Here is a 20,607-nt window from a genome sequence, read left to right as displayed (position 1 = left end):
TTGGGATAACATATTCTGTGCATTGGGCAATTATAAGTATCATTATTTTTAAGACATCGAAAGTTTCGTGTTTTTCTTTGGCCTTAAAATGAAAATCTGAAATATTTAATAAATACAAAAATAAGAATAAAATAATGAGAACATATTATTTTAAAAATTGGCTAATTCACTATGAACATGGAAGGGCAAGGAACCCTGCCAGGTTCTGTCAAAAATCCCCAAAGTTGTAGAATATATATATTTTTTTAATTTTGCAATTAATCTTTGTTTTTGTACCTTAAAAAAGAATTGGGGTTTATTATTTTTTTAAATTCTATATAAGCAAAGAAGTACTACATACAAATAATACTTAAGAATCTTCCTAAAATATCTTTATCCCAAAAAGTATGCCACGAATTTAGAATTCATTATTGTGCCCGAGCATCGGATTGCTATTTTAGCCACCTTTTGCTGCCTGTTTTCTGTTTTATGGCCAAAACGAAGAAGCTCTCCGTTATCGGATAAACGGGCGTCGTGTGTCGTCGGCCCAAATTTAGTAAATATAACAATTTTATGGCAGCCATGGCCTACAAAATCGGCAAGCCAAGCGAGCGGTTGTCGAGGGACTGTCCCAGGGTCAAGTGCGTTTGCCTTTATTGTTATTCTTGCCGTTATTGTTATCCCGCAGGCGCACACGACGTATGCGTGATGTGGGCACATGGGTGTACCATTGAGACGACCCACTTCCGGACGCATCCGGGTCTCGACCTTCCGTCCGCAAACGCCGGACGAATGCTGATTTCTCCTGATTTATATTATTTTATATTGTTTTGTTATTTAGTTGTGTTTTGTGACGATCTCAGTCGCATTTTGCCGCAATTATACAGAATATGTGTTCAGGTTTAATTTGGCAATTAGTTAACAATGGCTAATTGGCGGGCAATTAGCCAAAAGTGCTATAAAATGTGGCAGCCGGAAGGGATCTGCAAAAGGTGCGACATGGAGCTGTTGGCCAGAAGCTTAGTGGGTTTGGGTTTGTGGATCCTGGCCCTAATGGCTGTAAGCCAGGTAAGGCTTTTCATATTTACAAATAATATTTTCCTTCATGGACTTTCCTTTAGTTTATTAATTTCTCTATTTTATTTTAATTTAGGGCACCAACTTTGAAGTAATTGGCGATGAGAAAACAATGGACATTTACTGCAGTGCCGAGGAGGATCAGGGGGATATATCCTTTCGCGAATATGTGGACGTTAGTGGCTTGACTTTCGATGTTGCCGATGATTTGGAAACTCTATTCTACAATGGTGATATCAAAATGCTTTTGGATGTGCCCCAGGGTCCCATTACCATGCAGGTAGATGTATTCCGCTGGGAAAGGAGTCAATGGCTTCCCACACCCCTTTCACTGAAGCGGGATGACTTTTGTCAGTCTCTCCTTAGTCCTTACGAGCTCTGGCATCCGATTGTCAGAAATATTCCCAAGGAGAAGTTGAAATGTCCACCCACCAAAGGGGTAAGTTTTTACCCATTTAACTAGGAATATTTCAGGGCTTGATTTTAATTTTAAATAATTTTTCCAGCACATTTACACCCTGACCAATGTAAGCAACCATTTGTTTGTAAAGAACATGCCCAATATGGATATAGCCGGTGACCTCAAGGCGGTGGTTCACCTAAGTGCCGGTGGCCACAAAACCTGCGCTGTGGTGTTCGTCAAAATCTATGTCAATTGACCCTGACAATGGGTTTGGAAGGTAGAAGCTGCCGGTTCCAAAAGGTTCTCTAAAAAGGAATCTCATCAAGATCCGGCTGTTTGCTTAGTTTATAGTGAGTATTATCTGGCTGCTCTGCTTTTTTATGACCTGATTTGGTAGTGTTTACTTGGCTTCAATGGCGCGTCCCCCGTTTACGGCTCCTAACTAAATGATTTGCAAATAAAACCGAAATATTTCATATTCATGCACTCGAAACGGAATGTCAGGTTACTTTTTTTTTTTGTCAGTTTGTAGTATTTCTTGGTTATTTCTGGTGGCGCTGGCGATAAGCCAGTTCTCGAAATGGGAACTCAGCCCAGTAATCCCCTTTCTAGTATTTGCCAAAAAGCTCAAATGCGGCGCCATGCCTCGGTCACATCTCCATCTTCATCTCAGGTTCCATACAGATCCTCCCCACATCGAAATTCTCATCAACTGAACTCATTCGCAACTGCGCGTGACGATTACTTGTATAAGATGATTCCCCCTTCTGTCTCTGGACTTTGGTGATCCCCCAAGATTTACAATGTTTGTGGATTCGGGTTCACCGGTTTTTCTTATTAAATGAATACATTTAATTGTTAACTGCACGTGGTCTGCCCCGGCCTGAGTGCAGTTGAGTTTTGTCATGTGAATCAATTTGCGAGTTTCAGAAGAGGAAAAGTAATTAACTTGAGGTAAACAAAGACACATTTAAAGATTTTAATTACAACAATTTCTAGACTAAACTAGAAAATATTTTCAAAGAAATATCCTATTCAAAAATATATTCAGTAATAAATATGCTCTCACAAATTGTAGTTTTAAAGGTTGCACAGATTTGTGAACAGTCAATAAATCCTTTTTATACTTTTCCTGTCACCTGTTCAACATAACAACTAATTTAATTAAAAAAATAAATATTCCTCAATGAAAAACTAATTAATATTAACATTTTGATGGCAGTCCTTGTAAAAATCTCTTACTTAAAATTCAATAATTTCCAGTAATTTCAGAAACAACTCCCCTTTAAATACCCCATAAAAATTTGTATTTAAAAAAGTAACACAAATTTGTGAACAATCAATAAAGTCTTGTAATATTTTTCCTGTTACCAACTCCCTCTAAAATCTAGTCTAATAATTATTAATTAAAAAGTCATAGATGCAAACATAAACATTATTTACATTTTTTTCGCTGTCCTTCTGAAAATCTCTTGATTGAGAAAGATAAAGATACTTTAGTCTGAGTTATTACCTAGTTATTAATTAAATGCAATGACGAAATGTATCTCAACTTGTTGGAAGTTCAATTTCCGCTTTTATTGTCAATGTTATAGAATACTTATGACTCTATTTATTATCTTGTTTTGTAATATATAATAGGCAAAGTTGAGTCACAACAAACGATAAATCCCAAATATATATAAATAGTAATAAATTGTACCTCACTCGACGTGGCATATTACGCCTATTTGCGACTTTTTTAATATTATTTAGAGAGACTTATGAGGTCAAGAGATTTTGCTATAGAGGGTACTGGAAAATTCGATAATGATTTTTGGTTGAAAATTAATTTGAACTGCTGCAACAGCTGGCAGTTATCAATATGCAATTGAGATCGATTGCGATTGCAATGCCCGGGGCTAGAAGACAGTGCGGTTCATGAGAGTAAGGAGGATAGAAAGAAACTAAACATAAATATTAAGATGTTTGGAAATTTATTTATAGTAAAATAAATGTAACATATAATATATATATCATAATATATAATAAGCCTTTATTTTCCTGCTGAAAATATACAATTTACTTTTGATATACAAATAATAAATTACAATAATTAAATATTACTGAATAATTGCAATACTTAAGAGTATGTATCTATCCTTTAAACCATATTAAGTTATTAGTTCTTATATTTGTTATTAAATATTCAAACTTTAAGAACTTGAAAACCTTCTCTCAGGAACTCTCTGATCTTTTTGTATCCTTATAGTGTTTAAATTTAAATTTAAACCTTATTTTCCTGCACTGCACTGTTTTTTAAATGCTAATTTCGCATCGAGTGATCATGCAAATGCAATATAATATAATCGGAATTCATATGCATCAATTACTAAGTGTATATAGTGGTGGTCACAGCTGATGTGAGCCGGCAAAATGCCCAGATACAAACACTATCCATAATCTGTAGACCGCTTTGAACTGGTGTCAGTCAGTTTTTACCGGTTTCGATTGATTACAAAATCAAAGATATTGATTATCTTAAAAGGTAAATATACATATATTGATTGAGGATTTTTGATCCGTAACTTAATCGAAAATCTTAATTTGTAAACATAATATATAATAAGTAGATTATGGATATTTGATTAGTAATGTTATGTAATTTTTGCCTTGTCTTATTATCAGTGATTATCTTAAACATTGTAAATAAAAATAATAAATAATTAAAACTAAAGAAAAATAATTAAGGTTCTGTATATTTTGTGGCTATATTTTTGATATTACTTAATTCTAGCTTCCACATTTTTCTATAATTTATTTAAACAAGCTTAGGTACAGAAGGATTTTCTATCCATTGACTCACATTTAAAACTTTTGCTTCATTTGTATAATAATTGTTAATTAAATTTTTATAGGCTTGATATATATATATTTAAATTTAAATTATATTTAAATTGCTTTCGAAATTAAAGCAATTTGAAGTCAGTTTACTTGCAGCGTTCTGAAAAAAGGCTCCTACTAAATCACCCATAACTTAAAAGCAATATAAATATTATATATAGAAAACTATAAATAATTAGCTTAGAACATGAATTCTTTAGGAAAATTTTATATTTCTTCCATGTTTTACAGCCGTTCAGGCAGATGGGCTTTCGGGTCGTATACGTAATATTTTCTGAAGCTGTATTATCTAAAAGACCAATTATCAAAATTACCAAATTATAATTCTTAAACCTAAATTCTTAAAGAAATTCGTATATTTCTGGCAATGTTTTGCGCATTAAAATAGATGGCCTTCAGGTCCTATACGTAATATTTTCTAAAACTTTTTTGTCTAGGAGAATTTAGAATCTAATTTTTTAAAGAAAAATGTATATTTCTTTCCATGTTTTGAAACCGCCAAGGTAGATGGGCCTTCGGGTCGTATGCGTAATATTTTTATTCTTTCACTGTTTATTTGTGACATAAATACTAAGATTAAACCATTTAACTGTTTAACATTTAGGCCCTTTGTGTTATTAAACTTCACCCCCACATTGTCTAATATCATAACCGGGTACAGATATATCCCTGAAACTAAAACTATTTGCCATAAGACCCTCCAGCGAGTAGTTGCACGGCAAACAAGTAAATAAACTAAGTTTATGGAGTTATAAACAAAACAGTAGCCCAAGTGCACATCGTTCAGATTCTTACTATACTATATATACTGTATATTTACTATATATATATAGAATGCAGGCTATTATAGCTGGTACTGCCTGCTGTCCGTAAATTGCACGAATTAGGCGCCTTTATTTACCGCATTTATATAACTATCAGCTGTAAGTAAATATAAACAAATGGTTGGAAGCCACTGAGTATATATTTTATGGGAAAATTAAAAAAAAAATAAAATAAATAAACAAATAAGTAAAACAAGAAGAAAAAATGTTACGAAATGAAAATAAATAGAATGTCAGAGTTTTGTGCATTTAGAAGGCATTAAATGTCGCACACGAAATGTGTTGAAGTTATGAAAAGATAGAGCTAAGCGGAAGATACAGTTTGCAGTTACAAATACTACTCTCTCTCTCTCTCTTTCTCTATTTATACTATATATATACTATAATATACTATACTTTACTATAACATTCTCAAAGAGCGTGCGTGATTCTGTTGACTGGCTTTTGACGTTAATATAGTGATAGTTATTGTTAAAAAGCCCGTAACAGACATTGATTCTAATTTGCATGCATTTCGTAATGTGTATTAAATAATCGCAAAATGTTATAAAACAATTTGTAAAGGTAAAGAAAAGATATAGTTTATTTATTTACGAACAATTGTTAAGCAATTTGGCAAGAAATGAAATGCATTTTCAACTTCTTTTTGAGGAAATAGATTAGTTACTTTAAAATAACTATTACTTCTGGTTTTGTATACTTCTAATAATTAGCTCCCTTTTTCTTAGTTTTTTTGCAAATTTTAATTTTTTATTTAATTTGAAATAATTGCTTAAAAAACCCAGTAAATACCTTGGAAACCACCTATCAAGGGCATTCAGCCCCATTGCGTATATTTCCTGCTCTCTGACGTTGCATTTTTAATTTGTCGCATATCGTTAAAAAAAAATTACAAAAAAAAGAAAAATAAAAAAAACACCCCCACAACCACCCCAACCAACCCACTCTCATTTGATTAAATAAAGAAACAGCATTTAATCAAAATGAGAAGAGCAAACATTGCAGAGTACACACCGTATGCCATGCCGTTCGCATTTCGTTCATTAAGCAAATAAATAAATGAGAGAGTGTATTAAATTAATTAAATAAATAATATTTTCAGGAACAAATAAATAAATAACACATTTTATTGCGCAAAAAGGCAAACAATAAAATGTTGAGACGACACGCAAATGGAAGACTCGCTTATATTTTTTTTCGATGGCCGCCGAAACGCCTTGGAGCCATTAAACCGAGAACTAAACACAATTCCCAGACGTTTTTTTTTCGATATCATCCTATCACGGCCTACAAAACAGAGAATTAGAGATGGTAAAAATATCGCTAAGATATTTTATGGTATTTATAAATATTTGATTTACCTTAAAAATATATCAATATGTGGTTTCCGTATTTAATTAATATTTAGTTCACTTAATATCAAGGCAAATGATATGCTGTTAAAAATATTATAAATAAATAAAGATCGAACTACATTAATCAATTTATAAATACAGAAAAATATAGAGAAATAACTATATGAATAAATTATCATTATTATATGATTGAAATAACAGAAAGTAATGAATAAAATTATAAATAAACTATTACTTTTGATACATTTAAAATCATCTATATTCAGCTCAATTAAAAAATTATGAATACGTAATACGAAGTACAGCTCTTGGATCATGAATAAAAAACCAAAAATCGATCAACTTCATTAATATTTTGTTTTTAGAAGACCAAGCTTAAAGAATTCTATTTCCATAAAACGATAAAGCTAAATTTATTACCTTGATTATCTTTCAAAAGTAATATAATCCTATATTATGATATATATCATACTAGAGATACAAAAAAGTAACAAATCGATTTTCCGATAGTTTCCGATACTTTTGCAATCTTCTTTTATTCGATATTCATCTCCAGTATCAAAATAATCAAATACGGAATACGGAATACGTAGTACGGATCATGGATCACGTGACCGAGGCAGGGACATGCTTCGCTGATTTGTCTTTATTATTTGCCTAAACCATTTTCAATTAGTTGTATGCCATAATTGATAGATTAGCTAAATATGGCAATCATGCAACGCTGATGAAGGTTGTCAGACTGTCGGATTGCCGGATTGCCAGATTACCGTAGAGAGACTCCCTTTCGGGGGGGCCCAGGTAATTTGTGTGTAATTACGTCCATCCCATTACCTAATTGCCAGCTATCATTGTGTAAACGGTACGGTACAATGGATATATATTTATATATAATATATATATATATAAATTTATTTATAAGGAAGCTGAGCCGTTGAAAAGCGATCCGGGGATCACTTATCACGCCTGAATGAAGCCAAATCAATGATCATCCAGTCGAGTGCGTAATTAGGAACAAGGGGGATCCAGGCAATAAGATCTACATCTCGAGTGATCAAATCCAATCGTATTTCAAATGAAAATATATATTATATACTATATATTTTATGCTCTGATTGAAACAGTTGAACAGTTGCAGCAAGCGAAACTTCAATTGAGTGAACTGATCTAGGAAAAGAAATTGTAGATTTTCAATTAAGCTTGATTAAGTTGTTAAGATCTTAATAAATGGGGAAGTGATTTCATAACTAATTAGGTTTGGAAACAAAAAGAAAAATTGCAAATAAAAGTCTTTAATATATAAGCAGATAAAAATGATATTGATAGGTTTATTAAGTTCTTTATGAAATATTTAGTCAAACCATCTTTAAGCTTAAAGCATATATATCTTAAATTAAACATTAAAAAACCATCTTTTATTCAAATCTTTTTTATATATATTTTATAATTAACTAATAACTTATATTAAAGTATACAATTATGGCTTTTTAAATGTTCAAATTCGGAATATAAAAAAACTATACTGAGCCATTAATGCCTATGATATTTAGCAGATTTAAAATCATGATTTGAGTTGTTATAAAAATCTGTTCACTGAATTCCTCTTTGTATAAATTTAATGATGATTCATCCACACAAATTTAATACTAATTAAGACCTAATGAACTTCAAATCCTAGTTCTGGATTTTTTTTTTAATGAGCTCATTTGATTGGAAACTTGTTTAAAATTATGCTAAATAAACAAGCTTGATTTAGTGCCAATAAAATCGATTTATGCATGCTTTGTTGTTTTTAAATGGGTATTAATATTATTAAGAAAAATATGGAAAGGGTAATAAATGGCATAATAATATTAAAATATATTAAAACATATAAAAAAGGTATGATAATTAAGATGGGTAAATGTTTAAAAATGAAGAAAGCGTATTTTATGCGTATATTTATATTTATTTAGTGTTATATATTCCTTCTGAACTTTTAGAGATTGCTTTTAAAAAATATTAAGGTAATTTAGGTCACCGCATAATTTAATTAAATTACATTTTCATATAAGACAATGCTTTAATTTGATAGAAATCATAATATCATAATAACTTTAATAGAAATCATAATTGATTATTGCTTACTTGGCTTAGTTTTGATCAATTCTAAATTCTGTTTCTTAAATCCAAAGCAATCTGGGGGCTTTCGGAAATTAGTTTTCTTTCCTCTTCCTTTTTGCAAGGATCCAGATTAAGTCCCTTAATCTCTCAGTGTAAGCGGAAGGCATATAAGAAAGCGTCAATTCCCCTTTTGTGGGCTTTTGTCTCAAAGTGTTAAAGCAAATTGACTGCAGCACCCCCTTTGGGGGCGTCATTCCTTAACCCGCTTAACCTCCTTTAACCCCTGATGGCCCACTCCCACTGGCAGAGCAACACTCGCCAAAAGCCATCCGACCGTGGCAAATAATTATTAAAAATGAAAAATACTACGCTTTAAGGCAGTCTGGCAAATAAGAAAAGGCCCCTCAAAAATGTCACATTTACTCAATTGATTAGCGTAGCGTTTACAGTGCCCCATAAAAGTTTGTGGACGCGTTAAATTGGCATTTATGGCAGGCCATCGCTTTGGATCAAAAACCAATAGGAATCTCTGTCTAGATATTTCCACTAACTGGTTGCATCCGGAACTCCCATCGTCTGCGGTTTTCATATATATTATTGATATATTTTATTGGTCTTTTTTTTTTTGAATTCGAATCGATTTTCTAGCATTTACCTGCGAACGGCAAACACTTTGTCGGTGTTTTTGCGATGGTGGAAAATTTTTGTTTCGCCAAGTTCGCGGTCAATTAATATGCAATTAGAGGCTGCTATCAATTTGCGCAATGTGCAGTCAAATAAAAAAAATCAAGCATTTACAATGCGTACGAATTTTTTTATTGTTTGTTTGATAAGTTTTTTTTTCAGTCTGAGTAAATAATTTGCATATAGCCAGAAAAAATTTTCCCTTAAATTGGAGCAGAAGATGCCATTATTTTTTGTATTTGATCTTAGCTAATGGAAAAATGATTTTGAAGATTGATATTGAGTTTTCAATTAGACTTGTTAATGGTTTAATATTTTAATTAGAAATTATGATTGTTATACAATTAAATATTAGTTATTGATATGTTCACTTTGTTCACTTTATTGTTATAATTTAACTCTAATTCTTTGTCTTCTCTTTTCCTTCTTTTTTAGACGAGATTACGTATCCGCCATGTTGACCCCGAAGGCTTTTTCTTTCAGGCTAACTGGATTCAACTGGATATTGCTTTTGCCTGGTTTTTCCTACAAATACCAAAAGACCTGAACTGAGGTAAGACTCGGATATAGACATTTCAATTGAAATTGAAAATTGAGCCAGTCATTGGCAATTAACACTATGGACATATACATTAGAGTCCGGCTAGAACTTAATTGCCAACCAGCCAGGTGAGGCAGGTGATTGCCTTAATTGATCTCACTCTCAACCTGATATCTAAGTACTTATTCTCTGGCGATTTGTTGTGGGAATGGAGAAGGAAGAATGGATAATGGAGAATGGAGAAGTAAGAAGGGAGAAGTAAGAATGGAGAATGGAGAAGGGAGAGTTGCGACTTCCATCGAGATGGAAAGCGATTGGGGGTGTGGCTTTGGAATGCCAAAGCTGTGGTCTCAATAACAGGTTCAAGGCAAATAAAATAAATATATATATATATATATATAAAATAAAGAATATAAAGAAACCAAGAAAAATAAATATATTAAAATGTATCTTTTTTATGTGTATATCTGTCTGAATATAACGAAAGACTGGGAAACAATCTCTTTTACAAAAAGGAAACCATAAGCATTTATAACGCATTTCTTTAGCCTTTCTTTCTTTCTTTACATAAATCGAGAGTTACCTGTAAGCAATTTCTTAAATGTTATTGAAAGCTATATAAAAAAGTAGAAAAATTTCTAAAATAACAAAGCAAAGAAAGTGAAAGACAACCAGAATGTTTAAGGAATTAAGAGAGAAAGTTGCCAGAGTTTAATGCCAGTGGGATAAACCCTGACAGCTCAAAAGGAATGTAACTACAGGGAAAATAGTAAAACCCATTTTATATATTATATTATTTTACCTAGATTCAATCTTATAATGCACTTTGATCGACTCTGACCCTGCTAATCACGATCTTATGTTATAGCTAAACTTAGAAGCAAGGTTATTCTTTAACATAATGCATTCCACTTCGATCGGATCGGTTAACAAGAGAGTCATAGAACCTGTATCAATCAGTTCTGCTTGGCTTCCTTCTCGATGTAAGCGGGGAATAAGAGTGGACCAGTAATTAAAATAAGTAAAATTAAATTAAATAATATTCAATTAAGAGAAATTATTCCCTAAAAGAATATATAAGAAGTATAAATTGGAATTAAGTAAAATTTTATTAAGAGACAAGTAAAGTTCTTTAAAAAGTGTTCAAGAAAAATTCAATTTTCCAGGAATTAATAGAAACATATATGTCTCAGTGTCTTTTAAATATTAAAAATATATCAAACTTATATAATTTAAAAAGAAACTTATAAAAACTAATACGGCTTCCCACCAAATTATATATTTACCCGTACACCACTGCGTATGAGTAATAATTCGCTTTGAAGCATCATGGCTTTAAAGCTTCACCCAAACTCTTTGGATCACCCCAAAAAAGAGCAGATAAAAGAGAGGCTTTAGATATAGTGATATATAATGCTCTCTTTATCGCTTCAACTGGTCAACTTGGCTGCTGCAGAAAACGTGCGGCAAAATCCAAGGCCAGTTTTGCGCAAATTGAAAGCAGACTCGGCATTCTAATTGAAATCCACTTACAAGCGGAGCTCCGCCTGCAGAGAATCACTATTAGAAACACATACATTATGCATAATAAACATATAAGATATAAATATATATAAAGGTATGAGAAATCAGAGATTTGATAAAAGCAGGAACTGTGAGCAGGGGCGGTTGTGGGGATCAAGAAACTGCCAACCCTGAGACGGAGACGTAGACCCTCTTGTCAGCCGGTTCTACAAATAAACCCCATGTGCACGCATTTATGGCCGACTCTATGATGGCTTCTATTGCTATTCCAAAAAAAAATAAATAAAAAATACAACAAAATACAAATAAAACAACAGAAAAAATAAACCACGGCTCGTGTGTCTCTTTTCCTGCAAAGCAATCATGTACATACATATATGTACGGGCTTTTTGAATTTCACGGCACATCTTATTAAATATTCTTTGTGCTGCTGCCTCGCCTTCTTCTTTCTTTGACAGTGAAGACTAAGTATAGTGATTTTGGGGAAAAAACAAGGTCAATTGGGATATATGTTAAGAGGTACTAAAATATATATATATATATATATATATATTCAAGGGTTAATAAATATTTAATAATCATGTACTGAACATATACATATGCTTTTGTTTTTTACCATTAAAATGAGTTTATAAAAAATATTTATATAATATGGATAAAAAAAAAATATTTATTTTAGTTTAAACAAGCCTAGTTTAAAACATATTATTACAATTTTTTGCATTATGTATCTGCAAAAAGTGGGCCGAGAAATTTCCTAATTGTTAAAGCAAAAGGTTTCACTATTACTAAAACATAAATTAAAATAATATATAAAAAAACAAGAAAGAAAAATAACTACAGGAAAACAAAGTTTGTATATCATTGCAATTTAATTACTATATAAGAGCCAATCGGAAATCGATAATAATCGAAAATAATCAATATTTATCTATATTTTTATATGACATTTTTTCGATAAATTAAAGTTTTAAAAACTTCATAACTAAGACAAAAAAGCATTATTTTCAAATCGGAAAGGTTTTCCATGTTAGTTTTTAGAAGGTTAATAAATCTGCATACTCAATTGGAAATTTTTAAAAATAAAAAATTTTTATAAATTTTTCACAATTTTATCGATGTAACTCCTTATAAAATTTTGAAAAAATTTCGAAAAAAATTTTTTCCGCCGGAGATGGCTAAATCGATTCGGCTTTTAATGCTGATCAAGAATATATATGCTTTATAGGGTCGGAAATGACTCCTTCACATAGTTACAAGCTTCTGACTGAGGCAAGAGCATAAAATCAACATTTTCTATATTTCCTTAATCAAGGGCTTAAGGAGCCCTCACTGTATTTCTTTGATATATAAACATATAATTTTTTTTTTGGTTGAAGCAAACAAATCGGTCAACGGGCAATGTCCCCGGGCACGTTTTTGCTTCTGCCAAAAAAGCCAAGATGAAAAATATAAAACAAAAACGAGCAGAAATAAAAAAAGAAACACTCATTTAAACAAAGCTTCCGCAATGGTTTGACTTCTTCACACTTTTGTTATCGTTCACCAGATGGCCTTTTCCTCTTATTTTTTTCTCTCAGTGATGCCTGCTCTCCATCTTCTTGTGCGACTCTCGACTTGGGCAATTTTTTATCAAAGATGTATAAGTGTATATGTATATATATTTCAAAAACCCCGCCGAGTTCGAAGAACTCTGAGCACATCGAAGAAACATAAACAAAGTCCACAAAAACAACAAAATTTGCACACAAAATGGCCGGGTGTTTTTTTTTTTGTTATTTTTTTCTACTTTAATTCGATTCACATTAAAAACTATTAGAAGCGGTTCAGGGGCCGCTTGTTGACGTGGCCAACTTCAAGTCGGCCGACTGCACAACACCCAACAAGCCAGCGAATGAGGCAAAAACAAATAAAATACAACAAATACGAAGAAAACAACAAAAAATGTAAAAACACCCAAAAAACAACAACGACGAAAAAAAGCAAGAGCTCGGATCACTGGTATTTTTAGTATGTGGCGATGATTTACAAGGTGAACCGGTAAGGTAGCCAAGCCAGTTCAAAACCCCAAAGCTCAGGTCGCTGCGGCGGCCCGCTTGAACCACCCCCTCCCCTCTCTGATCAGCACAGAAAAACCACCTGCTCCACCACCGCAGACAAACATTTCGGATTTTATTTGCAAAATCAAAAAAATCATAAAAAAATTAAAAACCCGATTCAAACCGTAAACCGTTTCAGGAGAAACTTAAGGCAAGCTTAGAAAGATAGGATATCAAGAAACTAAAGTAAGCACTTAATATATAAAAATAACAAGAAATATATAAATATCAAATTAAAATTATTGTAAGATATTTATTTATGTATATATATAAGTTTAGTAAAAATACTAAGAGAAAAATTTTTAGATAATAAATCAAAACCGTTTCAGGGGAAACTAAGGCAAGCTTAGAAAGAAAGGATATCAAGAAACTAAAGTAAGCACTTAATATATAAAAATTACAAGTAATATTTAAATATCAAATTAAAATTATTGAAAGATATTTATTTATTTATATAAGTTTAGTAAAATAGTAAAAATACTAAGAGAAATATTTTTAGATAATAAGTCAAAACCGTTTCAGGGGAAACTAAGGCAAGCTTAGAAAGAAAGGATATCAAGAAACTAAAGTAAGCACTTAATATATAAAAATAAATATATAAATATCAAATTAAAATTATTGTAAGATATTTATTTAAATATATAAGTTTAGTAAAATAGTAAAAATACTAAGTGAAATATTTTTTGATAATAAATCATAACCGTTTCAGGGGAAACTTAAGGCAAGCTTAGAAAGAAAGGATATCATGAAACTAAAGTAAACACTTAATATATAAAAATAACAATAAATATATAAATATCAAATATAAATTAATATATAAAAATAACAAGAAATATATAATTATCAATTTTAAAATATTATAAGATATTTATTTACTTATAAAAGTTTAGTAAAATAGTAAAATGCCAAGTGAAATAATTTTAGATAATGAATTAAAACATTAAGAGACCCCAAATATTTTAAAGGACATTCTTTGCAATTTGAATGAAACAGAAAATTTCTTTAATAATATATAATACTATATGACATATAACATTAATATATAACTTTAAACCAATTTTTCTTAATGAAAAATATATAATAGAAAATATTCTTAAAAGCAAATAAATGAATGGAGATTTTAGGTCTTAAATTTTGGATAATAAGAAGAAATAATAATAATAATAATAATAAGATGAAATATTAAGAAATGCAAATATTTGAATATTTGTATTATTTATTATTTTTATTATTTATCACAGAAACTCAAGAAAACAGTTAAACAGATAATATTCTTAAAAGGAAATAAATAGCATAAAAATTGCTCAATTTACCTTTCCATTATACAACTTTAAAACTTTAAAAGAAATAAAAATAAAATCGAAAAGATTCTTAAATGGAAATAAATTCTACAAAATGTACATTCTGAAAGCTTTTAATAGCAAATGCTAATATTTAAATAAATACCTAGCTCTTTTATTATTAAAATTTGATACTAACTAGAGAAAAAATAGCAAGAATAGAAAACTCTGTTAAGACACTGAAATTAAATAAAAAATCACATTCTATAAAGTTCAAAGAAATTGATATAATTTAAATATGTTTGTATAAATACCATACTTTTTTATTTGAATTTAAAAATTCTAATCAACCTACCAATAATGTTAGCTTAATTTGTTATATGTATTATAATGTTTACAAATATTTTATATATTTACTTGTAAGTTTTTCGGGCTACCTTGATATATATTAGATTCGCTTTAATAAATGCTTTAATTTAATGCTGACTCATGGGCAACCTTATCAATTTCAAACCAATTATCATCTCTTGATTCTAATCGTTGAAATCGTTATCAATTTGAAAGTGAGGTTTTCCCAAAATGCTTAATGGAAGGTAATTCATCGAAATAAAATAGGAAAGAATATATCAATTGAATTAATAGATAAAAAGATAGCATTAAAATATATAGAAATTAACTTTCTACTAAGTTTTTACCAGTAATTATCCTAAAATTCTAAAAAGAGCATTTAAAAGTTCCCTTCTTCCTCGCCCGATATCTTGTTTTGTTTTCTAATAAATGACGTCTGCAATTTGGTGTTATTTTTGTTTAGGGGAAGAGAGAGAGATCACACACCAGAAAACCAGAAGCTAATTAATTAACTAATAAAAATGCAACTTGAAATGCTTATCAAAGCGGTTTGATTGCAAATTATTATTATTATTATTATCAAGAAGCGAGAAGCGACATTTGCAAAGATGATTCATAGCAAAGAAAGCAAGGGGAATTACCCAAGTGAGTGAGTGCCATTTTAAAGGAGGTTCCGAAATTATTCTCCATAAAGAAATCCTTCAGTTTCGTAATGATTTCTGCCTCATCATCTCATCAGTTGAAGCAGCGCTCGTGCCAAGTGCTCAATTCAATGTCTAAATATAAACAATTATAAATAAGCGGCTTAGTCAATAATTATTTGTTTATTGTTCTGGCGTAATTGACTTGATATTTTATTCTCAGATTTCGGGCTCGATAAGGCACCAACCAACCAAGTCAAACACACTCAACAAAATATTATAGATTTCCGCCACGATAATGGGGTTGAGTTTGAAGAATTGCTATATAAATGGGGTGGAGGGAGTTGTGTGACTGGGAAATCCCTTGACCCGATCATGTGACCAGGGAATGGAATACCTTGGCCGTCCTTGGCCTTCACATACATTTTTTAAGTCTCCTTTACCTGGGCCACTTAACTCGTCTGCCTTGCAGGTTACTCTTCTTTTTCGAATTCCCTTTTATTGGGTTTATTTCATTTCGTACTCGATTTGGTCTTAGGATATTCATACAATCCATTAATTCGTGAGGTTTTGTTTAAAGAAATCTATAACAGTAGGATTTTAATTCAGCTTCTGTTATTGTTTACATTTGTTTCATTTAAATCTCTGGGTTTTTGTTTGTAGTTATTATTTGTCTATATCCGTTTGTTGTTTATTCGGGAATTCAATTATTACCAGCATATATATCACTCTGGGCCATTATTCAGCATTTTTTATTGATTCCGTTTGTTAAAGAATCCGCTTATGGTAGAATCTACTTGGGATTTTAAGGCTTATATTCTGGCTATTAACTTACTGCGCATATTTTTAATGATCCATTAAAGGCGTAGAAAATATCTAAAAATGTAGAAAATATTTTGTAAGTTATTTAAAATGAAGAGTAATATTATTATTATTAAAATAAGAAATATTATTATAATAAAAATAATTAATAATATTATTATTAATAAAAGTAATATTATTATTAATACGATTAGTATTATTATTATTATAATTAATATTACTATCCTTTTATTTGTTCATCGAAGTCTATATACTTCTTACATTTGCTTGTGGTTTTCTATATAATTTACTTATTTTTCAAATTTATATCCTTTTTGGAAGTATAATTCCCAACAGGTTCCAACTGCAACTTAATCAAAAAACCTTAAATTAAAAATGAATACAACCTTTTCTCAAACACTTTTACAGCCTTGAAATTTATTTTAATAAAATTTTCCACTTAACATTATCCTTAAATATAGTTTTCCATAAATTCCCTCTTTAACTGTTTCCCTTTTTACAATTTCCCTTTATTTATGTCCTTGATTTCACAAATATTTAACCCATTTTTAGATTGCATCCACGAAACACTTTTACAGCCTTTTAATTTATTTAAATTAAATTTTCTGCATAATATAATATTATCCTTAAATATAGGTTTCCATAATTTCCCTCTTTAACTATTTCCCTCTTTTTGCAATTTCCCTTTATTTATGTCCTTGATTTCACATATATTTAATCCATTTTTAGAGTGCATCCATGATTCGGGGGTCACCAATGGCGGTAGATAACCTTCCTTTATTTTTATTTTAATTTTTTTCTTGAGACATTTCATTGCTGCTCCCGTTGTGGCTTGTTGTTTTTTCCGAATTGTTCAATTATTTAGTGTTGTTCTTTTTGTTGCTTTTGCTACTGGACGTGCTGCCAGCAACATAAAAAAAATATATATATATATATATTATATGGTATTCACATACATATGTTTATTGTGGAACTTTTGCTGCTTGTTATTGTAATTTATCGACTCGGATGCTACGTGAGTGTTATTGAAAATGGTCATTTTGTCAGCACCTTCCACCTGCACCAATATTATGTGATTATATTCGTATATGGATGGATATATACTCACACACTCACCTGACTTGTTGGGTTTAATGTATTCAAACATTGAACTTTTGTATTGTCGTCGCAAGTGACCATAATGATGATGAGGAAGGGGCGGGACATATCAGTTATGCGGGGCGTGGTCAAAAACGGTTAATTGTTATGACTTCTACACAAAAAAAAATTACAGAAAAATATAGTATATAAAATATATAAAAGTAGGACATATTTTAGAGATATTTACATATAACTTGTTGTAAAACAAATTTTTCTGCTTTACGTAAAATTGTTATCAATCTTAAATGTTGATTTTAAAGTAGCAAATTTTAGATCTCTTGCTTAAAATTTCAATAAAATAATTTACGCTAGGAGAAAATATTTTGGTTTTAATGAGAAATCCGTGAAGTTTTAATATAGATTTGGTATGCTTATGGAGAGAAACAGAGAAACATACCCATATAATATATCATTAATAATATTTGTTTATTAATTATTGTATTGATTTTAAGTTCGCCAATGATCTCTGCATAATTTGTATTTGAACCAAATATATCTTCAACTTTGATATAACATTTCTATACCCTTGCAGAGTATTTTAATTATAGTCAGAAGCTTGTAATTATGGGAAGGAGTCATTTCCGACCATATAAATCATACATATTCTTGATCAGCATAAAAAGCCTAAACGATCTAGCCATCTCAGGCGGAAAAAATTTTTTTTTAATTTTTTTCAAATTTTTATAAGGGTTTACATCGTTAAAATTGTCAAAAATTTTATAAAAAATTTAAATTTTTTTAAATTTTAATCTGAGTATGCAGATTTATTATTCTATTAAAAACAAACATGGGAAAGCATTCCAAATTGAAATTAGTCAGTTTTTGGCTTAGGTTTGAAGTTTTCAAAACTTCGATTTATCGAAAAAATTGTCAAGGAAAAATATCGATAAATTTTGAATGCAAATATTTTAAAATTAGTTGTGATCGATTCAATCCTAAATTTCAATTTCAAACTTCGGCTTCCCGAAGTTAGTTTTCTTTTTCATTAATATTTAAAAATATTGCACTTAATGTTAAAAAATTGAAATGAGGAAAAAGTATTCTAAAAATTGTATGAAAGTTATTTAAGTTTCTATTTAAAATTATTTCAGTGGAATTTATCTGTGGGATATGCATATATATTTTTTTAAATATAACAGCTTCACTAAATTAAGGCCTAAAGACTATTTAATTATTTTAAAATACATCTACTTTAAGTCCACCTTTAAAGCTTTATTGCTAACATTTTAAATTTGTAAACATTTAATAGAAAAACAAATGCTACATTTGTGGAATATTTCTGTATGCAAAACCTCAAGGAAAATGTATGGGGTACAATGGTAAAAATCAAATGTATAATTCACATGCAAAACGGCGCGGCATAAAATTTGTGAACAACACAAAAAAAATATCTTAACAAGATATAGAAGTCGATGGAATTATAACTATTATCAAAGCAGTCGAATGTAGATTTTTTGTTATCCGCTTTTTACAACCATCGACCATAAATTATTGAGTTTTTTTGTCGTTTATTTTAGGTAAGGTTAACCCAATAAATATTCAGTTGCGTATTTTATTTAGTTGAGAATTTCGCACATGGGAGTGGTTTTGATATTGACAGATTCTTTTGCCAAAAGTTAATTGATTCTTTTTTATTATTACTTTTTTTTGTGTGAGAAAAGATTAATTGGGAACTCAACAAAGCCATAATTTTATTGTTTCGTTTTGCAATCATTGTTATTGCGTCGTTTTTAATAATTTATTTATTGTTAATTTTCAAGTTAAATCGGTTAACAAATTTCCCAAGACAGGCACCTGTTCGTTCTTAAAGTCCGTATTTAAATAAATCAATCAAACAAAACAAAAAGCAAAAAAAAACGAAAAAGAAAACAACTCGTTGCCTAATTGTGTGGAAAATGCAATCATTAAATGTTAATTTATGACTTAATCATTGTAAAATATGTTCCCTATAATGAAAATTCAAATGAAATTTTATTTTTACACCGCCCCCAAACCGAAAATCGTTTAATTAATTTTTTTTTTTTTTAAATATAGACAAAACGATAAAGTGGACCGAATGGAGAAACTCCAATGCGACATTCATAAATTACCAAAGTGTTTGACATATTTTTGATGGATCGCTCTACCATTTGTCATAATGTTTAAATTAAAAGCCACAGAAAAACCGCACGACACAGAAATGCCGAAATAAAGTAATAATAATAAACTGGTTTCGTTTCGATTCGATTGAGATTCTCCCGCCCCAAAAAAATGAAAAAGACAGGCCTCCCCCAGACGGCATCCAATTTTCAGCTAACACAAAAATTCCTAGATTGAAGACGACAATAAAATGTTAATATGTGATATGTTACAAAAACAAATATATATTTATATACTATACATATATATTTGTTGTAGTTTCGCAAGAGGCGAGTGAGCTTTTCATTGATTAGCAATAATTAAGCAAAGGGTTGAAGGGGTTTTGACCGCGTAGGATATATGGCACTTAGCGATGTGATGTTAATGGTCCACTCTAATGTCCAGCATTAATTGCTCAGCACAGAAAAAAAATAAAATAAAATAAAGGTTAATGTTATTTTTCCCTCCAAAGTCTGGTCCAGATCCCAGGGATTATAGATTATTGATTATTGAATTTTATATTGTGAATTTCACCTGCGACGATAGAGCTAACAAATATGGTGCTTATCAATTAGATAGTTCGCAATTTGTTGCTAATTGCAATTTACATTAAGTGAAATAAATATTACGGAATTATATTGGAAACAAACTAAATAGTGTAGGGTACTTTGTTGTTTGTTTAATAATTTTTTTTGCAATAATATTTGTATTTGTATTTGAGCTTTTCACTCACTTTACTAACCGTTTAATAGAAGTCAGCTCCGTCTGAATTTTTTGAGAAGCAG

The 20,607-nt window shown here is 30.3% G+C and overlaps 1 protein-coding gene across 7 annotated transcripts; it reads left to right on the top strand.

Moving 5' to 3' along the window:
- The first annotated feature begins 208 nt into the window (after window positions 1-208).
- On the top strand, window positions 209-19,779 carry LOC110179115 (uncharacterized). Of its 7 annotated transcripts, none has more exons than XR_002319368.2 (4): window positions 209-1,047; window positions 1,133-1,495; window positions 1,563-1,809; window positions 19,739-19,779. XR_002319368.2 is itself a non-coding variant. In XM_020946505.2 (4 exons), the coding sequence occupies exons 2-4, from the start codon at window positions 904-906 to the stop codon at window positions 1,713-1,715; spliced, it is 660 nt and encodes a 219-aa protein (XP_020802164.2). In that variant the 5' UTR covers window positions 209-620; window positions 668-903; the 3' UTR covers window positions 1,716-1,957. The 7 variants fall into 7 exon arrangements, 2 of the variants coding, with proteins under 2 accessions (XP_020802164.2, XP_020802165.2); XR_002319367.2 differs by lacking the exon at window positions 19,739-19,779 and adding an exon at window positions 9,792-10,127; XR_015273085.1 differs by lacking the exon at window positions 19,739-19,779 and adding an exon at window positions 9,749-10,127.
- The last annotated feature ends 828 nt before the right edge of the window (window positions 19,780-20,607 follow it).

Source organism: Drosophila serrata, unplaced genomic scaffold, assembly GCF_035046125.1.
Source record: "Drosophila serrata isolate PLE 108 unplaced genomic scaffold, ASM3504612v1 contig_362, whole genome shotgun sequence".
Taxonomy (NCBI): domain Eukaryota; kingdom Metazoa; phylum Arthropoda; class Insecta; order Diptera; family Drosophilidae; genus Drosophila; species Drosophila serrata.
This window is presented reverse-complemented; position numbering and strand designations above follow the sequence as displayed.

Coding starts and splice junctions, on each gene's coding strand:
- LOC110179115 (XM_020946505.2), top strand. CDS start 904: ATGGCTAATTGGCGGGCAATTAGCCAAAAGTGCTATAAAATGTGGCAG. Junction 1,048..1,132: donor CCCTAATGGCTGTAAGCCAG/GTAAGGCTTTTC, acceptor ATTTTAATTTAG/GGCACCAACTTTGAAGTAAT. Junction 1,496..1,562: donor AATGTCCACCCACCAAAGGG/GTAAGTTTTTAC, acceptor TAATTTTTCCAG/CACATTTACACCCTGACCAA.